Source organism: Apiospora aurea (assembly GCF_038362705.1).
Source record: "Apiospora aurea strain CBS 24483 chromosome Unknown utg000001l_segment0_segment0, whole genome shotgun sequence".
NCBI lineage: Eukaryota > Fungi > Ascomycota > Sordariomycetes > Amphisphaeriales > Apiosporaceae > Apiospora > Apiospora aurea.
In genome coordinates, this window is record NW_027117388.1 from 3713890 (window position 1) to 3733262 (window position 19373).

Sequence of the window (19373 nt, forward strand, 5' to 3'; positions counted from 1 at the left end):
GTCGTCGTATCAATTTGCACTCGAGGATAATTTGAGACAGAACGATTTTTCACCTATAGTAGTATTCTTGCTATATTATGCGACGGATCTCCCGAAGACAGCTGACCTGCCAATAAAACCAACCATGCACAACCTCCATCTCGGAACACGGCCACACGTGCACTTGCGAAGCTTCATGGCGGGGTACAAGGGTGTTGCTGGGTAGGTGAAGGTCTTCCATCGCCAAACTCCGCGAGAGGAACAAACAAACAAACGTAGGTGGTCTATTTCAGTACTGACTTCTTCCAATCCTAGAAGGAATTCAGAGTTGCTTTTCTCGCGTCCGATGTGTTAACAAGGTCCAGGTGTGTCGGACGCTTATATCATGGTTCCGATCCTCCCATTGCGACAGAATCACTTGAGCCTCCGAAGAGGAGAATTCTTGCCGTTCTGGTAGGTGGAACGCATCATTTGGATCACGCAGCTTTCATCATATTGTTTTGAATTGGAAGGATGAGGAGAAAAAGAGGAAAGGAAATCGAAAGCTTCAGAGCTCTCCACGGTTTTGATGCAATTGCTGCTGGAGTTTTTTTGCGGTTGGCGCCGGGGCGGAGACGCGTTTATCCGCTAAAACTGGTCCGCCAATTCACTGTGGGCCTTGAGCAACAGGCCGGGACCTGCGGCAGCAGCTCGATAGTGAGCTTCAAGCAGTAAACATATGACGATATTTACTTGAAGTTCCACCTCTCTTCGGTGATGATACGGACGACAATAGCTCAATGGTCAGATTCTCTTTACTAAAGACCAGGTCTGGCGCCCAGAGATGCACTCAAACCCTTTCATTGCGTCCTGGGTGCAGGCCCTGGCAACTCAGTAGCTACCAGATACGAAGCATCAGATGTGCACACGATGCTGCATCTGATCCAGCCGCAAAGACGGAGACATCGACTCCCAGCACTTCAACGCCGCACAACCCCAGGATCTCGGCTTTCAAAAACTTCTGTGAGGCTCATTACGGCATTGAGATGTCGAGGTCATCATGCTAATTCCGTTGGCCAGTCGAGTTTGAACAGGCAACCAACTTGCCGCAGTGGGTTCCCAAGTCGAAGACCGGCGAAGAGGTGACGGTCGTCGGTTTTCTTGGCAAAAGACGGGATCAATCATCAGGCCTAAGCTTTTGCGAGCTTGATACTTACTATAAGCCCGATGTTCAGATTGTCTCTCAGGTCACTGAGGGAGACGACGAAGCCGGCAAGTCGGCTGCTGCCCATGCATCTTTGCGCGCCATACCCAACTACAGCCCCGTTGCTGCTACTGGCATACTCGTTGAGCGGCCTCGCAGACTCAAGGCTGTCGAGGAATTTGGCGATAACCGGGGCCCTGACGTCCTCCCGCAGGATAAGGTATGGGATCTGAGGCTCACATCCATCAAGCCTCTCAATGAGTTCCCCAAAGACATCATTGTATCCAAGAACACAGTCTGGCCACCTAAGCAAAGGCACATGCAAATGAGGTTCGATCGCATGCTCAGAGATAGGATCCGATTGCGCGACTTTGTCACGGCCAATGCCCGGCAGTTCCTTCGAAATGATCGGTTTGAGGAGGTCGAGACTCCCATGCTCTTCAAATCTACCCCAGAAGGGGCTAGAGAGTTTCTGGTCCCAACACGCCGCGCCGGTTATGCATATGCTCTGCCGCAGAGTCCCCAGCAATATAAGCAGCTGCTCATGGCTGGCGGGTTTCGAAAGTACTTCCAATTTGCTAGATGCTTCCGCGACGAGGATCTGCGAGCTGATCGACAGCCTGAGTTCACACAGGTATGTCCATTTGGTCTGCGTCGACAATACAAGCTAACAGTATGCAGCTAGATCTTGAGATGTCGTTTGCATCTGGCAAAGATGTCATGCGACAAGTGGAAAGGCTAATGCAGCTCCTATCCAAAAGACTAGGCGGCGCGTTCGGCTACAAGGAGATCGATGGCATCCGCCATCCCGTGAAAGCCAGCCCAGAGCAGCTAAAAAAAGCCGGCCGCGCAATGCGGAAATCCCCGGGCCGTATGGAACCTGACGCGCTTCATCCCTGGCCGAGGGTTCCTGAGCGCTTTCCTGTCTTGACGTATGATGAAGCTATGACCCGGTATGGCAGCGACAAGCCCGACTTGCGAATCGAATCCCAAGTACGTCAATCCAAATCGATTATAGAAATGTAGCTAATGTCACTAGATCTGGCGCATTGATGATATCGTCACACCTGATTTCGTCAGCATGATCACCAAACTGGAGAAGCCGGTCGTTGAAGCCGCCCAGTTTCGATTGACAGGGACGGTCCAAGAAAACCAAGCTTTCATCCATAAGTTTATGGACAACCTGCCCAAGACACCTCTAAAATTTAGTGGCGACGCCACTCCTGGCGTGTTTGTATTTGATGAAAGCAAGCCTCTCAATGGGTTGTCCGCTTTTGGCCACGAGGCTGCCGAAAAGCTCGCAGCCCGCCAGAGCGAGCACTGGAAGAAGCTGGAGCATGGCGATATCGTCATCGTCCATGCTCGACGAAACGTTCCATTCCGAGGTGAGGGCTGGACAGATCTAGGCAAACTGCAAAAGGCCATCTATGAGGCCGCCGTGGCCCAGAAGCTCATGGCGCAGAGGTTCAATTGGGGGTTTTGCTGGGTCACGAAGTTCCCACTCTTTACGCCCAACGAGCCGGAAACCATAGCCGCTGGCGAAGGCCAAGGAGGCGCAGCTGGCTTCTCTTCTACTCATCATCCCTTCACCGCCCCGTACGGCCCTCGCGACTTCGACCTCCTTGCCACCAACCCGCTGGAAGCCAAGGCAGACCATTACGACCTCGTCTGTCGCGGCGTGGAGGTTGGCGGTGGCAGCCGCCGTATCCACGTCGCCGAGATGCAGGAGTATGTCATGCGCGATGTCTTGCAGATGACTGATGCCGGCGTGGGTCAATTCGCTCACCTGCTGGAAGCGCTCCGTGCCGGCTGCCCGCCGCACGCTGGCTTCGCCTTTGGCTGGGACCGCTTGATAAGTATTCTGACGGGCGTCGACAGCGTGCGAGACGTGATTGCCTTCCCCAAAAGCATGAAGGGTGAGGACCTGTTCGTCAAGAGCCCCACCAAGATGACAGACGAGCAGATGAAGGCTTACCACTTGGAGATTCGTAAGAAGCCGACAGCATTCGAGCCTGTCACATCGGCGCCGGACTTCGAACCGTCTCCTAGCGCCATTCCCGTCCCGGGTGATGAACCGCTACCCGGCAGCTCGTCGGCCTAGAGCGGTAACAACACTACTGCCTGATGGGCACTGTCGGTAATCTCAATTCATTATATAGCCTTCGTTGCCGTGTAGATATACTGTACAATCTCAGCCGACGTGTATACCAAGGCAATCATATATGCATTGCGTCATTGTGTCACTGGTCCAAGTCCTCGCCAACCTCTATCTCAGTTGCCGTCATTGTCCCCATCCCTACAAGCATTGAGTCGTTAAAGCACCACTGCTCCGTAATTACCCACCTTTGGTTGAGAAGTTACCATGACCAGTGGAGAAGCCGAGCCCGTCAGGCAGAGTCTTGCCAGCAGAGTAGGCCATGGGAAAGTGGCCTCGGACCACTACCCCTTTCTCTTCCGACCCGCCCGCAGATGGCCATGGCAGATTATAGCCGGACACATCCCACATGATGACCGTTATAGTTGGCCGTGCCTTTTAAAAAGTCCATCCCCACAACATCCATCTTGTCTCTTGAGTGCCCAGGAAGATCGTCTTGCTGGAAGAACGCTCTCGTATATACGGGCTCTGCATCTTCAAGCAGCGGCTCGGTACGCCGTCGGCGGCGTACTGCTAGCCATCGTGCACTGCCAAAACAATCTCTTTTCCGGGTCTGACTCGCCAGAGGGATGAGTGAGTTCGCCGGTGATGGAATGAAGCACGCCCCTATTGTGGAAGATGACCAAGTCGCCTTCCTGCCATCGATGCGCGTAAATGTTCTCAGGGGTATATACTTTGCTCGTAAGCTTGTGGCATATTCCCCTGACCTCGTCAAGGCCGTCTATGACCGTCACTTCGCCAGTAGCGGGGTTGGTTGTGCGAAGAGCATACACGCAACATCCAAGAACCTGCAGGTGCGGTTTGCCGTTTCCGTGGTTGCGCCAGACCAGCTTTGTGGGATCAAAACTGTCAGCAGAGTCTCCTTTTTGCAAAGCGTTCGAGAGAATCAAGTAGAAAAGAGGGAGTGTGATGAAAGGACTTACCGGGAAAGCATGGACTTTATCCCAACTCCATTCCAGTAAGTCCTCGAGCCTCTTTTCTTGGCCTGATCTGGCGATGGTCATGCCGTCTTCGGTGGCCTTACAGTCAAGCATCCACTCGTACGCTCTAGGTGCATACTGCACGGTGGTGTTCAGCGCAAATTCCTTCTCTTCGTCGCTGAGAAGCTCAAAGGCACGGGCCCCAGAATAGACTACACGGCAAAGTAAGTAGACGCCTGCACGGTCCCGTTATCCTGTACCCTCTGGTATGACCTACATGCGGTGGCACCGGCAGCAATCGACATAACTTCACCACTGCGGAATCGTATCTTCTGGTCAGGTAGAACGGGGTTTTTGAGTGAGTGCAGTGAGGTCACATAGCCCGGGAGGCGTTCGTATAGAGGTGCATCCATGTGCCACCTGTACGGGCGCGTAAGCCCATCTTCCAGTTCCCTTTCCGTACACGGTGTCTCATGAAACTCGGTATGGCTCTATACAACTGCTTATCAGCTGTCGTAAAAGCTTAAAGCAGGAAACGTAGGAGCTTACCACATGCTTGAGGTCCAAGTCCGGCAGTCCTTCATATCCCGTCCATTCTCCCTTCCCGATGATGCTCACTTGCGGCGCCCTGGGCACCCTGGCGCCCCGGTTCTGCGATAAGATGTTCTTCGGATCCGTCACCATCTTCTCCCCGCCGGAGTGGATGTCCCAGGCGGTCTCGTCGAAGAACCGCCCGATCTGTGGCATGACGTTGGGGTCGAGTCCTTGCTGGCTGCGGACGACGAGAACACCGTTTTCGAACAGCCCGCTCCGCAGCGTGGCCCTTTCCTCATCACTCAGGCCATCCAAATCCACATGTTTCATGGACGGAGGCAGAATGACTTCCGCTCCGACCCCGGATTGCTTCCGGAGCTCCGCCGCCAGGGGCACGATGCGCAGCGACTCAACCATATGAGGCATGTTGATGATATCTTGGGTGTTCAGATCTGGGATGGCTTGTGATTCCAATATGAAGTGACCCGGTCACTATCCGCCAATCTCTAGAAGTACTGATGTTGTTGTTTCGAGTAGGAACTTGCTGACCTTCTCGTCCTGATTCGGCCGGTTCCGAAGTGGGGTTCAGACCAAGACCATATCCTCCGACCCCTTATCAGTGAGCTTGACTGGACAACCCCAGTCCTGCCGTCCTTTAATCGCTTATCTACTTGGGGACCAATCGGGTGTTCCGAGCAGGGGTCTGGGAGAACCAGTGCAGCAATCTTCCGGCTGTCAAGAACTGGGAAGCCGAATTGCCTTAGGCTACTGCCACAGCTTGTATCACGACCGGCTTTAAGTGTCCGTACTCCTCGTACGAACAGGATATGCATAATTACGTAGCATGTATCTTCATTACCAAAGTCGTCTTAGTTTGGGTCGTGAATATGCAGTACGTATGTCTTAGACATGCCCCTCTGATGAATTGTGATACGTCTTTTGCTTATCAATAGGTTTCACCACTGCCAGTAGCAGGAAGAACTTGACCCTAACGCAAATAGTAACGCTGGTATTTCCCCCCGTCTTTCTTATCTACTTGCATAGACCAAGCTGCACGCCCTGTATTGGGCTAGTATTAGTAGACGCCCAGTTTAGATGTATAATACCCCATCGCCCGGTCCGTATTTATGTTTGAGTAGTCAGTCATATTGAATACCTTCCGTGGCGACGCCGTTTGTAGCAGCATCTACATGTGATAGGATGAACCTTTTTCACGACGACAAAACCAAGTCAGCCGGGGTTGGAGTGGATGTAGATGCAGACGTTTCCAACACAGAGATCTCTAACGGGAGCTCCACTCCCATACTTACTGGGAATATCTTCACTCGACTCAAGAGGAGAATCCAGCTTGAGCCCCAATATGGCAGCTTCGCCCCTGGAAGATGGAGCAACGCAGGTGAGTGACAGCTGTAATTTGGGGGGCAAGGATTTGGCTGACTTTTATTGTAGATCTGGATCCGACTCCCGTGGAAGAGCAAACGTGGAGCAGCCTGAACTGTAGGAACATCTCCGCAGAGACATTTCATCATATATGTTCCTCAACGGCTGACAGGATCTAGATACCTTCTACTGGCTCAACGATGCAATTGCCCCCGGAACCTTGCGACTTGGGTCCTCCCTCTACACCATGGGACTCTCCTGGAAACTGTGCATCGTCATCATCACACTCGGGCATTTCCTCATGGCGATCGGGCTGACCCTAAACGGGGTCGTCGGCTCCCGGTTCCACATCCCCTTCACTATACAGAGCCGAGCATCCTTCGGAATGTTCTTCTCCTTCGTCATCGTGTCGATCCGAATGGTAGTTGCCGCTTTCTGGTACGGAATTAACACCTACACAGGCGCTCAGTGCGTCAACGTGATCATCCTCGCAATCTGGCCCCGGTTCGCCCAGGTGCCCAACCATTTGCCAGCCTCGGCCAACATCACGACCCAGATGATGACGGCGTACATCGTCTACTTCCTGTCCGTATTGCCGTTCCACTGGATTCACCCACGGAACCTCCGGTGGTTCTTCGCCATCAAGTCCATCCTCTGCCTCCCGGCCATCTTCGGTATGCTGATCTGGGCGTGTGTGGCCACGGGTGGCGAAGGAACGGAAAACCCGGTATTCCGCCGAGGCAACACCATTGCCGGCAGCGAGCTCGGCAGGGCCTTTATGAGCGGTCTGAACGCCATGATGGGCAACTACGGGACCCTCGCCGTTAACATCAACGACTTTACCCGTTACGCCCGGAGCAGTCGGCGGACCTACGTGCAGCTTCTCGTCATCCCCATGTCGTTCATGCTGATGGCGTTCATCGGGCTCGTCATCGTGGGATCGGCCGAGCGCATCTATGGCGAGCTCCAGTGGGACGTGCTGAGCATCATGACGCGGTGGAACGACAGCGCCGGGGCGCGGGCCAGCGCCGTGCTGGCGGCAGGGTCGATGGCCATGGCGCAGGTCGGGACTAACCTGGGCGCCAATTGCGTGTCGGCGGCCAACGACCTGAACGCCATGTTCCCGCGCTACATCAACCTGCGCCGCGGCTCCTACATCATCGCCCTCGTCGGTGCGTGGGCCCTGACCCCCTGGAATATCCTCGCGTCTGCCGATGCGCTGTTGAACTTCATGGACGGTTACGCCATCTGGCTGGCCCCGATCACGGGTATCTTGCTCGCCGACTTCTACATCGTCCATCGGCAGCAGTACGAGGTGCGCGAGTTGTACGACCCCAATGGCCGGTACCGATACAACCGCATCGGGACGAACTGGCGTGCATTAGTATGTTGGGGCATTGGTTGGGTACCGTTACTGCCCGGTCTTGTAGCAGCAGTAAGTCACATTCTCCCACCTTTCAAGTGCCTTCGATATGGATGTTATGGAATTTGGAGAAGTAGCAGCTAACGTGTGCAAGACTACTCCAACCGCCGCGGTCAACACGGGTGTTCGGCATATGTATGCCCTTGGCTACATGTACGGGATGTCTTCTAGTTTCCTTATGTATGTGGTCCTGCATAAGTTGTTCCCCATTCGTACCAGAAAGGTATATGAGGCAGATACGGTGTAGATATGTATAACGTACTATTAGAACGAAGTTCTATATAATGTATGGGCATATTATTAAGGATATAAATGTCCGAGGTTGCCCAGGTATATCCCGATCATACTGACCACACCCCCTCAATATTCATTACGCACACCACGCTACAAGCAACACTGGCACAAACAACACCCCCTTTTTTCATATATAAAGCACACAACCAAACGCAAGCACCATACCAATACACACACACACCATGCAGACCTACAAAGGCATCTGGCGCAAACGCCAATTCGTGACGCTGGGGGGAAAAAGAGGGAGGGAGGTGGCAAAAAGCGAAGCGGAAGGCATAGCGATGTCTTTAAACAAAGATACGACAGGATAGATGACACAATTCAGGTATACAGATAAGAAAACAAAATCAAAAAGACCATGTAACCAATTACTTCCTGACCATTGGTGTTCCTCGGTCTTCGGGCGAGCCATCAAGTAATGCCCTAAGTTTCCTGCCCGTTGTCCACCGCCCGATCGACAACCCGTGGGTCGAACTCGATTGCCATCCAAACGTCAACATCCCCCTTCTGGTTGCCCGCTTCCCACTTGTGCCACGGGTACCGAACCGTATCGACCTTCTTGCTCGTCCTCTTCGGTCTCCCGTCCGAGTCCCTCTCCCACAGGCCGCCGTGCTCCTCAAGCTGCTTCATCGGGAGCCAGTCGAACGCCTCCTTGGGCAGCTGGTTGTACTTGCTGGGGTCGGTCTTGTCGGCGTACTCCTGCTTCAGCCGCGCCATCCCACCGTTGCCGCTGCCGGGCGAGAGGCACACGTGGACCTCGCAGAAGGTGTCCTGCGCGTGGTTGTGCACGCCGCAGTTGACGGCGGGCGCCGCCGTCCAGAACTGGATGTGCGCCAGCGGCGACAGGGGTACCGGGTCCGCGGAGGCAGCCCCGGGCGCGCAGCCGCCGTCGTCGTCGGGGAGGAAGCGGAAGTGGAACCCGCTCAGGTTGTAGAAGTCCAGCCCCTTGAAGGGCGCGCCCCACCAGAGGGTGTCGACCTTATTGAACTCGAGGCCCGGAAGCTGGGCCGGGAGCGGGGGCGGCAGGGCCAGCGTCGTGCGCACGGGGACCTTGTCGGCCGAGGGAAGCTGCGCATGCTGGCGGCCTGGAAGAAAGATGACCGGGCCTCTTTGAGGGGCCGGAGGCGCAGCAGCACGGCGCCCAGCTCCGCGTCCGCCACGGTGCACTTGGCGTCCGCGGGCGCGGTCGTGGCCGCGGTGGTGAACCCGGGGACCGAGAAGGGCTGGCGCGTCGTGCCGTCGCCACCGTGCGCCTCGAGGAACAGCAGCGACCCGAAGAGCACCTTGAAGCCGTCGCCTTTGCCGACGGGCAGGGGCGACCCCGGCGGGTAGACCTCGATGCTGATGGCGTAGTCGGCGATCTCGATCAGTTGGGCGATGGAGGGCACCGCGATCCCGTTCTTGGTGGCGGAGGGATCTCGGAGGTAAACCAAGGCCTCGTTCTCCCACATAGTGGGGATGATGGCTGGTTTGTCTGCTTGTTGCCGCATGACAGAGTTGTTGAGGTGGAGCGTAACCACGGGGTCTGGCTCTTCGTAGTACCTCGCGACATTGTAGCTCATAGACACGAGGTCCAGTTTGCCCTTGCCGGAGAAATCACTATCCCATGCAGCGTCAGTTCTTCTGTCTGCCTGTCACGACGGATAGGGACGGAGAGGTAAAACACGATCACCTACCCAAGTGCAATACGAGCGGATGATTCATCGGCCACTCTCCACTTTGCGAATATACCAGCGTCGAGATCAACGGGCTTGTAATACATGATGCCCTTGAGCGGATGCCGGCCATGCGGTGCCGGGGTCGATTCGCCCTTCTCGTCACGGTCTAGGGGGCCGAGAAGGGAAACGAGGAACTCGTCGTCTCCATCGCCGTCGAAGTCGGCACATACGACGAAGTGACCCGGGCCGTCGCCGTTCTTCAACAGTTGGTTGGGGGTTCTACGTAAACTCATGGTTACCGTCACAGTCTCGCAATCAGATGTGTGAAAAGTAATGAGATGGGGGGGAGTGCCTACCCGTAAACGTCAAGGCAATGCCTCTTCCACTGGATGCCACCATTGAGCTTCTGTTGCACTTTGGTGTAGACCGCCACAGTGTTGCCGTGGAATGGATCCATGGTTGCGATGTAGGCATACGGATCGCTGCCCACCCTGCCAATATCACACGATCCAGAGCCCCAATGGTCGCCCGAGCCGGGCTTCTCGGAGTCGGGCGTCTGCCAAGGTTCCTTCGGCTCCCCCATTCCGACCACCTTCCTGTCCCAGACCCTGCGCTTCTGGCTGTACGCCAGAATGGTGGTTCCTTCGCGGCTCGAGACGATCAGCGAGTCGAGGCCGTCGGGGCCGTCCAGCTTTCGCGGGGTCAGCTCGTGGATGATGGTGAAGTTCTCGTCGTCTATGACCTCGCACGGCCATTCGGTCGCTTCCACCACCTTCTGCGGCTGCTGGAAGCGGAGAATCGGGATGGGGGTGGTCTTGTCGTGCGGGCCGTAGACGATGGAGGCGGCGACAATCTCGAGGAAGGACTTTTGGGTGAAATGGCCGATCTTGATCCTGTGCATGGCAGGCCACCTGCCCACATAGTGCTCCTTCCAGAGTCCACCATCCTTGAGCTTATCCCGTCCTGGGTTCTCGAGCCACACGATGTGGCCACCCTTGGGGTCGCATTCCAGCATGAATGGGCCGTAGTCGCAACAGAGGATGATATCGTTCAAGCCATCTCCGGTGATGTCGTGAGCCACGAGGGCGACAGGAGAGCGATCAGTGTAATCGCCGATCAGATACTTGGTCCAGCCTGCGACGTCGGTAAGACTCGTGCTAAGAGGCGCTCATGTTGTAGTTAAGGACTGACCTTTCTCGATATCGGGCCCGCCTCCAGTCTGCTCGACGCCAGTTGTCTTCTTCTTGTATTCTGCTTCGGCGATCGGATTGTCCAGAAACTCAATTTGCCCAGACGCGAGACCAGAGCTGAAAAGGGGGGTCGGTCAGTAAAATTGTCCCACGCGACCAGGGCGGGAGGGGTCCTAGGCAACCCTTACACCATGACACCTGGCACTCTGTCGTCGTTGGAGAACTTGAACGTCTCTACCCAGTATCCGTCTTTCCTGTCAGGTTGGATCACGGCGGAGCCGAATGATGGCTGAGAGACGCCGCTCGTAGAGCCGGGCGCCTCTCCGGATGGATGCATGGGTACTTTCATGATGGCAAAGATATATCGAGCTTTCTTCTTGGTGGGGGTTGAATGCTTTCTGAGTTATTGATCGATTGCAGAGCTGCGCTTTCGTTTTCTATATATATATATATGAAACGCCAAAGGGAACGGACATCCAAGATTGAGCAGCCGACACCTAAGTTGCTCTCGGGACACCGGAGACATACAGGTAAATTTTACCTAATATTCGAGACTGCACACATAATTAACAGACAATGGACAACAAGGGTGTGCATCGGAATCCCTCATGTCCAATAGGCATGGAAGGCATAGCGACGACACCTCATCCTGCCTTCCGCTTCAATTCTAAAGCATAGGAGCAGGTGAAGAAGGGTATGATCTCAACAATACGCGAGCTAGCGTCTTACTGAGACATATGTCGCTTGAATGGTTTCCAACCCAATGCGTGGTCTTGGCCTTTGTCCACTCGGTCAACTTTACCGGCGGGCGTTCTGGATTCCATACAAAGTGACGGGACGGAAACTGAGTTTGAGGTTCGTCCAACCTTTTCCACATCCCAACTGAATGCTTTGCGAGGTCAATGGCGTTTTGTGTCACCCCAGAGTATGCAAACCAATTTTGATATGACCGAACTGCACAGACATTGCGTCAACCGGACTCAACCTTGAGCTTATATCCCCGGAAGTAGACCGTGGCACTGCTTGCGACGAGGTCGGTCGGCGAAACTCTGCATTGAGTTCATGCTCAGCTGCGGCCCGGAGGAGTTGCGGGACGCGGGACGGCACGAGCAAACTCCAATTGGGCACGGTGATGCCGCCATGATCCGCAATATCGATTTGACACCGGAGGCTAACACGAAAAGCATAATGATATTGCAGCCAGCCTTCCATCTCCCGGGGGAACAATGGGTTATTAATATATATTAGTTACAAGCTACTATTACAATCTCTTATCTAGTTGCTTGCCCAAGCTACTTCTATAGCTTCTCATCTACTTGCTTACCCAAGCTTATAGTACCAGCTGTGTATTGTATACCCCTATAACCCCCCTTGTCTACCCACCATGCCCCGCAACGACGATCCGAGTTATCCCCAGCACCCAAAGTCTCGGGACCCCTACACGTTCCAGCCTGCGGATGACTTCTTTCCCGGTGTAGTCGGCGGGCAATCCCAGACCCATCAGCCCAACTCTGTCGAATTCCATGCCGAAGACCAGAAGGGCAAGGATGGCAAGACCAACCCCGTCTGCGAGAAGTACGGCCGCATCTTCCGCTTTGACGATGGGAAGCATATGGTCGTACAGTTCATCCGCCCCCGCATCTGGAGAATCCGATTCAACCCTCGCTTCCAGGAAGCCTCGGATTACTCTGACTACAACACGTAGGTTGCTGTTGTACCACCTCAGATCCGATTTTGAACTGACAGGGACCTCGTTCTCCTCTAGCCGCACCATTGTCCAGGACGACCTGACGGAGCTGATTGAGATCCTCGACGCGGCCGAAGGCCTCAACTGGACTGTCGAGTTCAAGCCCGTCGGCGACCAGTTCTATCTTCTTCAGTCTGTCCGCACCACCAAAGACTCGGCCCGCACCATCGTGGTCCAGCTCTGGATCCAGCGCAACCCTTTCAAGGTGACAGCCGTGCGCTCCATCGCCTCAACCGGCACCGTCGACACGAGCCCGGCCCTGCAGCACCCGGCCCTGGACTCGGTCGACAGCATCCCCAAGGAGCGCGGGCGCGCCAACGCCATCATCTGGGAGACCAAGTCGCGCGCCATCCTCTACCAGGAAGATGCCACCATCCTGAACGTTGACAAGCCCCTCACGGCCAAGTACCTGGGCTTTGGCGAGCAGGGCGGCAAGCATCTGTTCAAGGACAAGACCTACATGAACTACTTCAACTTCGACAACATGCGGTACTTCAACATCTACGATGAGGGCCCGACTTGCGACGCTGAGCCCTTGTACCATTCGGAGCCGTACTGGATTCAGGTCAACGCGCAGCCCGGCTACATGTCCCAAGTCGCGACCTTTATCGACAACTACTCGCACGTCCTGGTCGATTTGGGCAAGACCGCATCGGACCGACTGAGCATTGCGACCCGGTTCAACAGCTTCCAGGGCATCTTCATCGCCGGTGACGACATTGGCCAGGTCATCCAGCTGTACACGTCCATCATCGGGAAGCCCTGGCTGAGACCCCGCTACATCCTGGGCCACCACCAAGGCTGCTACGGCTACGACAGCCAAAAGCTCGTCGAGTACTATGCCGACGAGTACAAGAAGCGGGATTTCCCCCTGGACGGCATGCATATCGACGTCGATATGCAGCGCAACTACAAGACCTTCACCATTGACACGCGCGAGGGCCACTTCCCCGACCCCAAGGGAATGTTCACCAAGCTGAGGGCCCAAGGCATCAAGTGCAGCACCAACATCACGCCCGTCATCAGCATGAAGGAGGAGGCCGACTTTGAATACGAAACCTACAGCAGCGCGTGGCGCGGGTCCGGCAAGACGGGCGACAGGAAGCTGGACAACTACTTCGTCCGGGACGAGCGGGACAACGACCCCTCGGTCAACCCGGTCAACGACGAGCGCTACGTCGAGTTCGGCAAGGGCACCCGCTACTTGATGAACCCCAACTCGGACCGGCCTGAGTATGGCGACGACTACGACTTCGCCACCAACCGCAACAGCGGCTGGCCCTTCCACGGCGGCGTGGACTACGGCGGCACCAAGGGTAGTCCCGGCTTCTACCCCAACCTCAACCGCGGCGAGGTGCGCAGGTGGTGGGGGAAGCAGTACCAGTACCTGTTCGACCAGGGCCTCGAGTTCGTGTGGCAGGACATGACGTCGCCCTGCATGGCGCAGCAGTACGGCGACATGAAGTCGTGGCCATTCCGGCTGCTGCTCGACTCGGACGGCTGGCCCAACGACCCCGTGGCCAAGTCCAAGAAGCGGGCCATCGAGATCTGGTCGCTGTACAGCCTGAACCTGCACAAGGCCACGTTCAAGGGCCTGCACCAGCTTAAGGGCCGCGAGGACAAGCGCAACTTCATCATCGGCCGCGGCAGCTTCGCGGGCGCCCAGCGCTACGCGGGGCTCTGGACGGGCGACAACTCGTCCACCTGGGAGTTCTTCAGCATCTCGGTGGCGCAGGTGCTGGCCTTGGGCCTGGGCGGTGTCGCGTTCTCGGGCGCCGATGTGGGCGGGTTCGAGCCTGTGGACGACTGGGATCGCTTCGCCGACCCGGAGCTGATGATCCGCTGGTACGGCGCGTACTCGCTGCTGCCGTGGATGCGGAACCACTACGTCCGCAAGGGCAAGAAGTGGTTCCAGGAGCCGTTCGAGTACGAGAACTACCGGCTCGAGAACGACGCCAAGATCCCCGACGACCAGAAGGCCCTGTACCGCTCCGTCCTGCCCGTGACGAAGTACCTGGTCCGGCTGCGGTACAGCATGATGCAGCTGCTGTATGACACCATGTTCGAGAACGCGATCCGCGGGCTGCCGATCGCGCGCTCCATGGTCATCTCGGACCCGCTGGATCCGAGCCTGTTCGCGTCCAACGAGTGGTACACGGCGCACCAGTACACGGTCGGCAAGGACCTGCTGGTGGCGCCCGTGATGGAGAAGCGGGCCGAGAACAACGGCGTCACGAGCGTCTACCTGCCCTACCCGGACGCCTGGTACCCGATGAACCTGCGGCCCGACACCGACCCGAACTCGCCCGGCGCCCCGCTCGAGCCCAAGGCCCGCGGCGGCGCCTCCATCAACTACGACGCCCGCATCGACTTCCAGGACTCGCAGCTGCCCTTCGTCACCCCCATGTACATCCGCGAGGGCGCCATTATCCCGCAGCAGGAGGTCCGCCAGTCCGTGCCCGACCGCACCCGCACCGACATCCCGGGCCTGGCCGAGGAGCCGCCGATCCCCGTCACCATCCACGTCTACCCGGGCAAGGACAACGTAAGTTGATGCTTTCTCCTTTATCCTTTCTCTCTCCCACTGAAACCACTTTGCTCTATTAACACCCACACTAGACATACAGCATGTACCTCGACGACGGCGTGTCCCGCCAGAGCGCCCCCGCCAACGACTGGCTGGCGATGCAGCAGGCCGAGATCACGGAGGCGGCGAGCCGGAAGCTGGTCAACGCGTACGGGGACGCCAAGGCGCAGTCCAAGTTCCGCGAAGTGAAGATCCAGCAGACGTCGGTGCGGACCAACCAGGCGGACCAGGAAGGCGCGGCCGCCGGGGCCGCGACCACGTGGCGCGACGTGCGCACCATCACGGTCGCCACGCCGGTCGGTTCGGGCTTCAGCGACGACGAGGTGCGCCGCACCGTGGGCGATGAGTACCGCGTCGCCATCTGGCACGCGCGCGACGTCGACCTGGACTCCCTCCGCGTCCGCACCGAGAAGTGCAGCTCCACCTACAAGCCCTGGACCAACTACGACTCGCGCGTCACGCTCGTGCGCATCCCGATCGAGGAGGAGTCGCGCAAGGCCGAGATCGTCGTCACCGCGGCGGTTTGAGGTCGCGGGCCGGAGCGCCATCGGGAGGCCTCCTGTCGAGGCCTTGCGGGGTTTACTTCGCAGTGCGAACCCTGTCGGATCGGGGATGCCTCTCTATGATTTCATCAACAGTACTTGCAGTGGTTTGGTGGTCGGGCTTTATCCCGCCACAGCAGTCCTTTCAAGCTCGGACTAGGGAAGATTAGCCTTGAATCAAGAGGCTTTTCAGGACATTAATTAATGGGTCGTCTATAAGGTTAATATTCCTCATCTAGCTCTAGATGAATGCCACTCCTTCGAAACCAGAATGACAGATGTGGAAAAGTCCTCTTGCGTCCTGAACCCCGAATTCCCCCTCAATCTTAACAGTAGTAATTCGCTCCAGCCAGTTTCCACCCATACCCGTAGCCTCATGAGTATTGACGAAAGGGAATGCACTGATTGCACAGGACCTTCGCATGGGCCAGCCGCAGCGTGGCCCCGGCGTCCCCACACCTTGCACAAGTCTCGCTCTCCAGGAGCTGGCGCATAGCCACGTAAGGGCTGATGCGGATGAGGGCGGACCAGAGCCTCGTGTAGTGGCCCACCGAGCGGGACACGCTCTCCCGCAACGCCGTGGTCAGGGCCACGAAGCCGGGGAGGTGCTTGACGATGGCGTAGGCCGCGTGGTTGACGCGCAGCACCTGCGAGAGGAGCGTCTTGACGGTGCAGTACTGCAGGACCGCCGTGATGACCTCGTTCGGCAGCCGGTCTAGTACCCCCAAGAAGTGCGTGGCGCCGCCGGCCGCCGCCTGGCTTGACCCACGCGTGGCGGCTTGCGTGACGTGGAGGTAGCTCGGGCGACGGGAGACGATGCATTTGCGGGACGCTCGCAAGGCGTCGTAGCGGTTGGGGGCGTCCGAGGGGTGTCGGGTGTAAAATGCCCGATCTGAGGACTGCAGGCTGTAAGTGTCCGCCTGTTCTTGCTCATTGTTCTGAAGCCGCTGCATCGTGACCGAAATGGATTGTATGAATTCAAATCTCGCCGCAATAGTAAATGGGTTTACAAGTGACAGCCCTGACTGTTGTGTCAATTAAGGCTAGGGGATGGATGCCCAATAGTACCAATACCCTGACCAGAGCGTGGCAACATTGTCGGCATCGGTGGTGCTGGTGCATGTAAGCAGCGCCAGGAGGTCACACGCATGAGTCGCTAGCTTCGGATTACGGGATAGACCCAATCGGAGGGACCTGCCGAACGACACAGTCTCAGATCTCGGTCTAAGTAGGCCGGTGACCAGTAGTCCAGCGGCTGGTCTAGAGCTGTCCATCATGACTCGTGACATCTCATCGGCAGTTGACTTAGAGTTGATTAGCCCTTCAGGGCCTGATAGCCATGGTCGCAACCCCCCGTGTTCGGCATACTGCCGTCGAAGCTGACTGGCCCCCAATCCTCCCATATCCCTTTGCTGTTTTATGGGGAAAGTACTTTCCCGCGTACGACGTAGGCGGCCTGACTATGACCCAGACGGCCAGCAGCGATTCTCCTTGCCTAGATGGGAATACGAATTCGACGATCCTGAGGACAACGCAATCGGAAATGTCGACACTATCGTTCTCCTACTCCAGAGCATTGCCACGGAGAAGAGGTATGCACTGGTTCTCCATGCGTGGAAACCGGAGCTATTGTTGATTCATACTATTTGCTCGCTGTGGGTCAGGGGTGGGATAATCCCTGTCCAGGAGACAGAAGACTGTTGTGACGTCAAGGCAAAGATCGAACGAGATCGGGGCGGGCCCCTGCCAAGATACTGCCGACAGCCTGACGCTATCCTTGTGGTAGAAGTTTCCCGCGAGCGTTACGTCGGGAAGGCTACGCCGCTTAGTGTGGATATCCGGCGCCTCGAATACAAGTAAATCGTAACGCACTTCATCTTATTCGTGCCACATCCCTTTGACATCTAGTACTCTGTGTGGGTTTGGTTATAATTGCTCATTCCATACTCCGCATCTCCCGTCTTGCGAGCGCCGCCGCCCTGGTGCGACAGCAGCCCCTTGCGCTGCCGATGCGTGAACTTGGCGCCGTAGAAGAGCTGCACGAGCGCCGTGACGACCATGAGCAGACCCAGGATGATATCGAGCACGGCCGAGACGGCGGCGGCGGTCGCGACGGCCGCGACAATGAGGTAGTCGAGCCAGCCCGCGGTGCGGATGACGGCGAGGACCAGGACGGCGGCGGGCGACAGGCGCCGGCGGTGGAAGAGGGCGGCCTCGACCACGTTGGCCGCGATGGTGAACAGGCTCAGGAGCAGGAGGTAGACGGCCTCGCCGATGAGCCAGTTGCGCGTATCATCGTCGGCCCAGATGTCCCTCGCGAGGCCGTATTGACCCGGCTTGAGGCTCGCGGCCCACAGGGCGAGGCAGGCGACGGCGACGAAGAAGCCCGAGACTAGGCATTGGATCACCCAGGAGGGGACGAATTGGCGTTTACGCCAGATGCCTTCATATGTCTGCATTGTGTGCTTGTTTGGGTTTATGTGGGCTGGTGCTTGCTGGAGCAATTTGGGTATGTTGTCGAAAGACACGACTTGTAAGAAAAAGTGAGCTTTGGTGGTGACGTGGCGGAACGGGTGGTCAAGGTAAGCCTGGCTGAGATAATTGCAATCTGGGGAATACCGAATAAACATGGGGAAGCAACAATGTTTATATCCATTGTGACACACCGCGCCAAGTCGAAATCAGGCTTGGACATGAGATGCCTACATGTGGCCAGGCAGACAGGGCAAAGTCAGCCCAGAAGCCAGTTCTGGCCAGGGGCTGTGGGTGGCCAGATGGCCTGCCTGGGTTCAAGGCTATGCTGGAGGGAATCGTGCCTGTTTTTGGCTCACAGCCACGGGGCACGGCGAATGAAGTTGGTCCGTTAGTTGGCTGAAGGTCATGCTTGGCGGCGCCTGATGGCCGCCAAGTAGCCGGCCAACACGGGCCTAGACTCGACGATATACGATATGAGAAACATGGAGTGACAGCTGCATTCCTGTAATAGGCAGACTACTAACATCTGTGATGCAGGCAGGCAGGGCTGAGCTTCTGCAAGATGGAAAGCGCCATGAGCTCGTAATAATAAGACACCAGCAAATGCTTTCTGTAAGAGTGCCCACAAGGCGGTTTGACCCCACCAAATTAGCACTGCGGCTGCTAACAAGGCCAGGACTAGGCCAGAACTATGACCAACAACGGCTCAATTCGGCATGAAGAGCCCATGCTCAAAATGGGAGAAGGATATGGTACGATGAATACCTAGGATTGAGCAGTTGCCAATGTCTCTTGGCGCTCATCATACAACTCAATCATGCGTTGAAACTCGGCCCAATGAGGAACAGGCATCCGGGTGGATTGGTGAGCGAGTGGGTGTGGCTGCTTACATTTCCATGCCAGACTCCGGTACGGAGTAGAGTAGAACCTGGGCCGATCTCACGTCTCCCTTCCACCACCACGAACCGAACCGAGCCGAAAACAGTGCGCCCATGTTCGGGCCCGCCGCCACCGCTGTTACGGGTAGAGACACGATCCCGAATACCAAGAGAAATAAGGGACAAATGGCACCAATAGCAGGTCCCAAGGTCCCGCATGCGCGTACCATCAAGTCTCGCGTTTAAACATTGATGTTGCTTGCTTCAACCTCCTTGCTACCCCAGATTTTACTCACCCCTTGCGTTTCGCGTCCCACCAAACCCCAATTTTGTCGAACGTCACACAGAACTGCCAATTCATCCGAAGCTGTCAACTTTTCTACCATTCCCTCTTCACCTAAATCCTATCAGTATCCCAGGACCGGATT

The 19373-nt window shown here is 56.5% G+C and overlaps 7 protein-coding genes across 7 annotated transcripts; 3 read left to right on the forward strand and 4 right to left on the reverse strand.

The window, feature by feature from the left end:
* Nucleotides 1-758: 758 nt before the first annotated feature.
* On the forward strand, nt 759-3263 carry PG986_001148 (aspartyl-tRNA synthetase; the record flags this gene model as incomplete). Its single annotated transcript, XM_066837370.1, has 4 exons — nt 759-981; nt 1039-1796; nt 1844-2155; nt 2202-3263. 4 exons carry the CDS (start codon nt 759-761, stop codon nt 3261-3263), a joined length of 2355 nt encoding a protein of 784 aa, XP_066706263.1.
* A 530-nt stretch (nt 3264-3793) lies between these two features.
* Nucleotides 3794-5197, reverse strand: PG986_001149 (sulfonate dioxygenase; the record flags this gene model as incomplete). Its single annotated transcript, XM_066837371.1, has 4 exons — nt 3794-4147; nt 4241-4449; nt 4515-4728; nt 4787-5197. The coding sequence occupies 4 exons, from the start codon at nt 5195-5197 to the stop codon at nt 3794-3796; spliced, it is 1188 nt and encodes a 395-aa protein (XP_066706264.1).
* Nucleotides 5198-6398: 1201 nt separating this feature from the next.
* On the forward strand, nt 6399-7658 carry PG986_001150 (NCS1 nucleoside transporter family; the record flags this gene model as incomplete). Its single annotated transcript, XM_066837372.1, has 1 exon — nt 6399-7658. One exon carries the CDS (start codon nt 6399-6401, stop codon nt 7656-7658), a length of 1260 nt encoding a protein of 419 aa, XP_066706265.1.
* A 633-nt stretch (nt 7659-8291) lies between these two features.
* Nucleotides 8292-11065, reverse strand: PG986_001151 (uncharacterized protein; the record flags this gene model as incomplete). Its single annotated transcript, XM_066837373.1, has 6 exons — nt 8292-8936; nt 9005-9467; nt 9545-9805; nt 9883-10660; nt 10718-10833; nt 10905-11065. 6 exons carry the CDS (start codon nt 11063-11065, stop codon nt 8292-8294), a joined length of 2424 nt encoding a protein of 807 aa, XP_066706266.1.
* Nucleotides 11066-12100: 1035 nt separating this feature from the next.
* Nucleotides 12101-15577, forward strand: PG986_001152 (glycoside hydrolase family 31 protein; the record flags this gene model as incomplete). Its single annotated transcript, XM_066837374.1, has 3 exons — nt 12101-12417; nt 12482-15008; nt 15083-15577. 3 exons carry the CDS (start codon nt 12101-12103, stop codon nt 15575-15577), a joined length of 3339 nt encoding a protein of 1112 aa, XP_066706267.1.
* Nucleotides 15578-15966: 389 nt separating this feature from the next.
* Nucleotides 15967-16545, reverse strand: PG986_001153 (uncharacterized protein; the record flags this gene model as incomplete). Its single annotated transcript, XM_066837375.1, has 1 exon — nt 15967-16545. One exon carries the CDS (start codon nt 16543-16545, stop codon nt 15967-15969), a length of 579 nt encoding a protein of 192 aa, XP_066706268.1.
* Nucleotides 16546-17496: 951 nt separating this feature from the next.
* On the reverse strand, nt 17497-18051 carry PG986_001154 (uncharacterized protein; the record flags this gene model as incomplete). Its single annotated transcript, XM_066837376.1, has 1 exon — nt 17497-18051. The coding sequence occupies one exon, from the start codon at nt 18049-18051 to the stop codon at nt 17497-17499; it is 555 nt and encodes a 184-aa protein (XP_066706269.1).
* Between the last annotated feature and the right edge of the window lie 1322 nt (nt 18052-19373).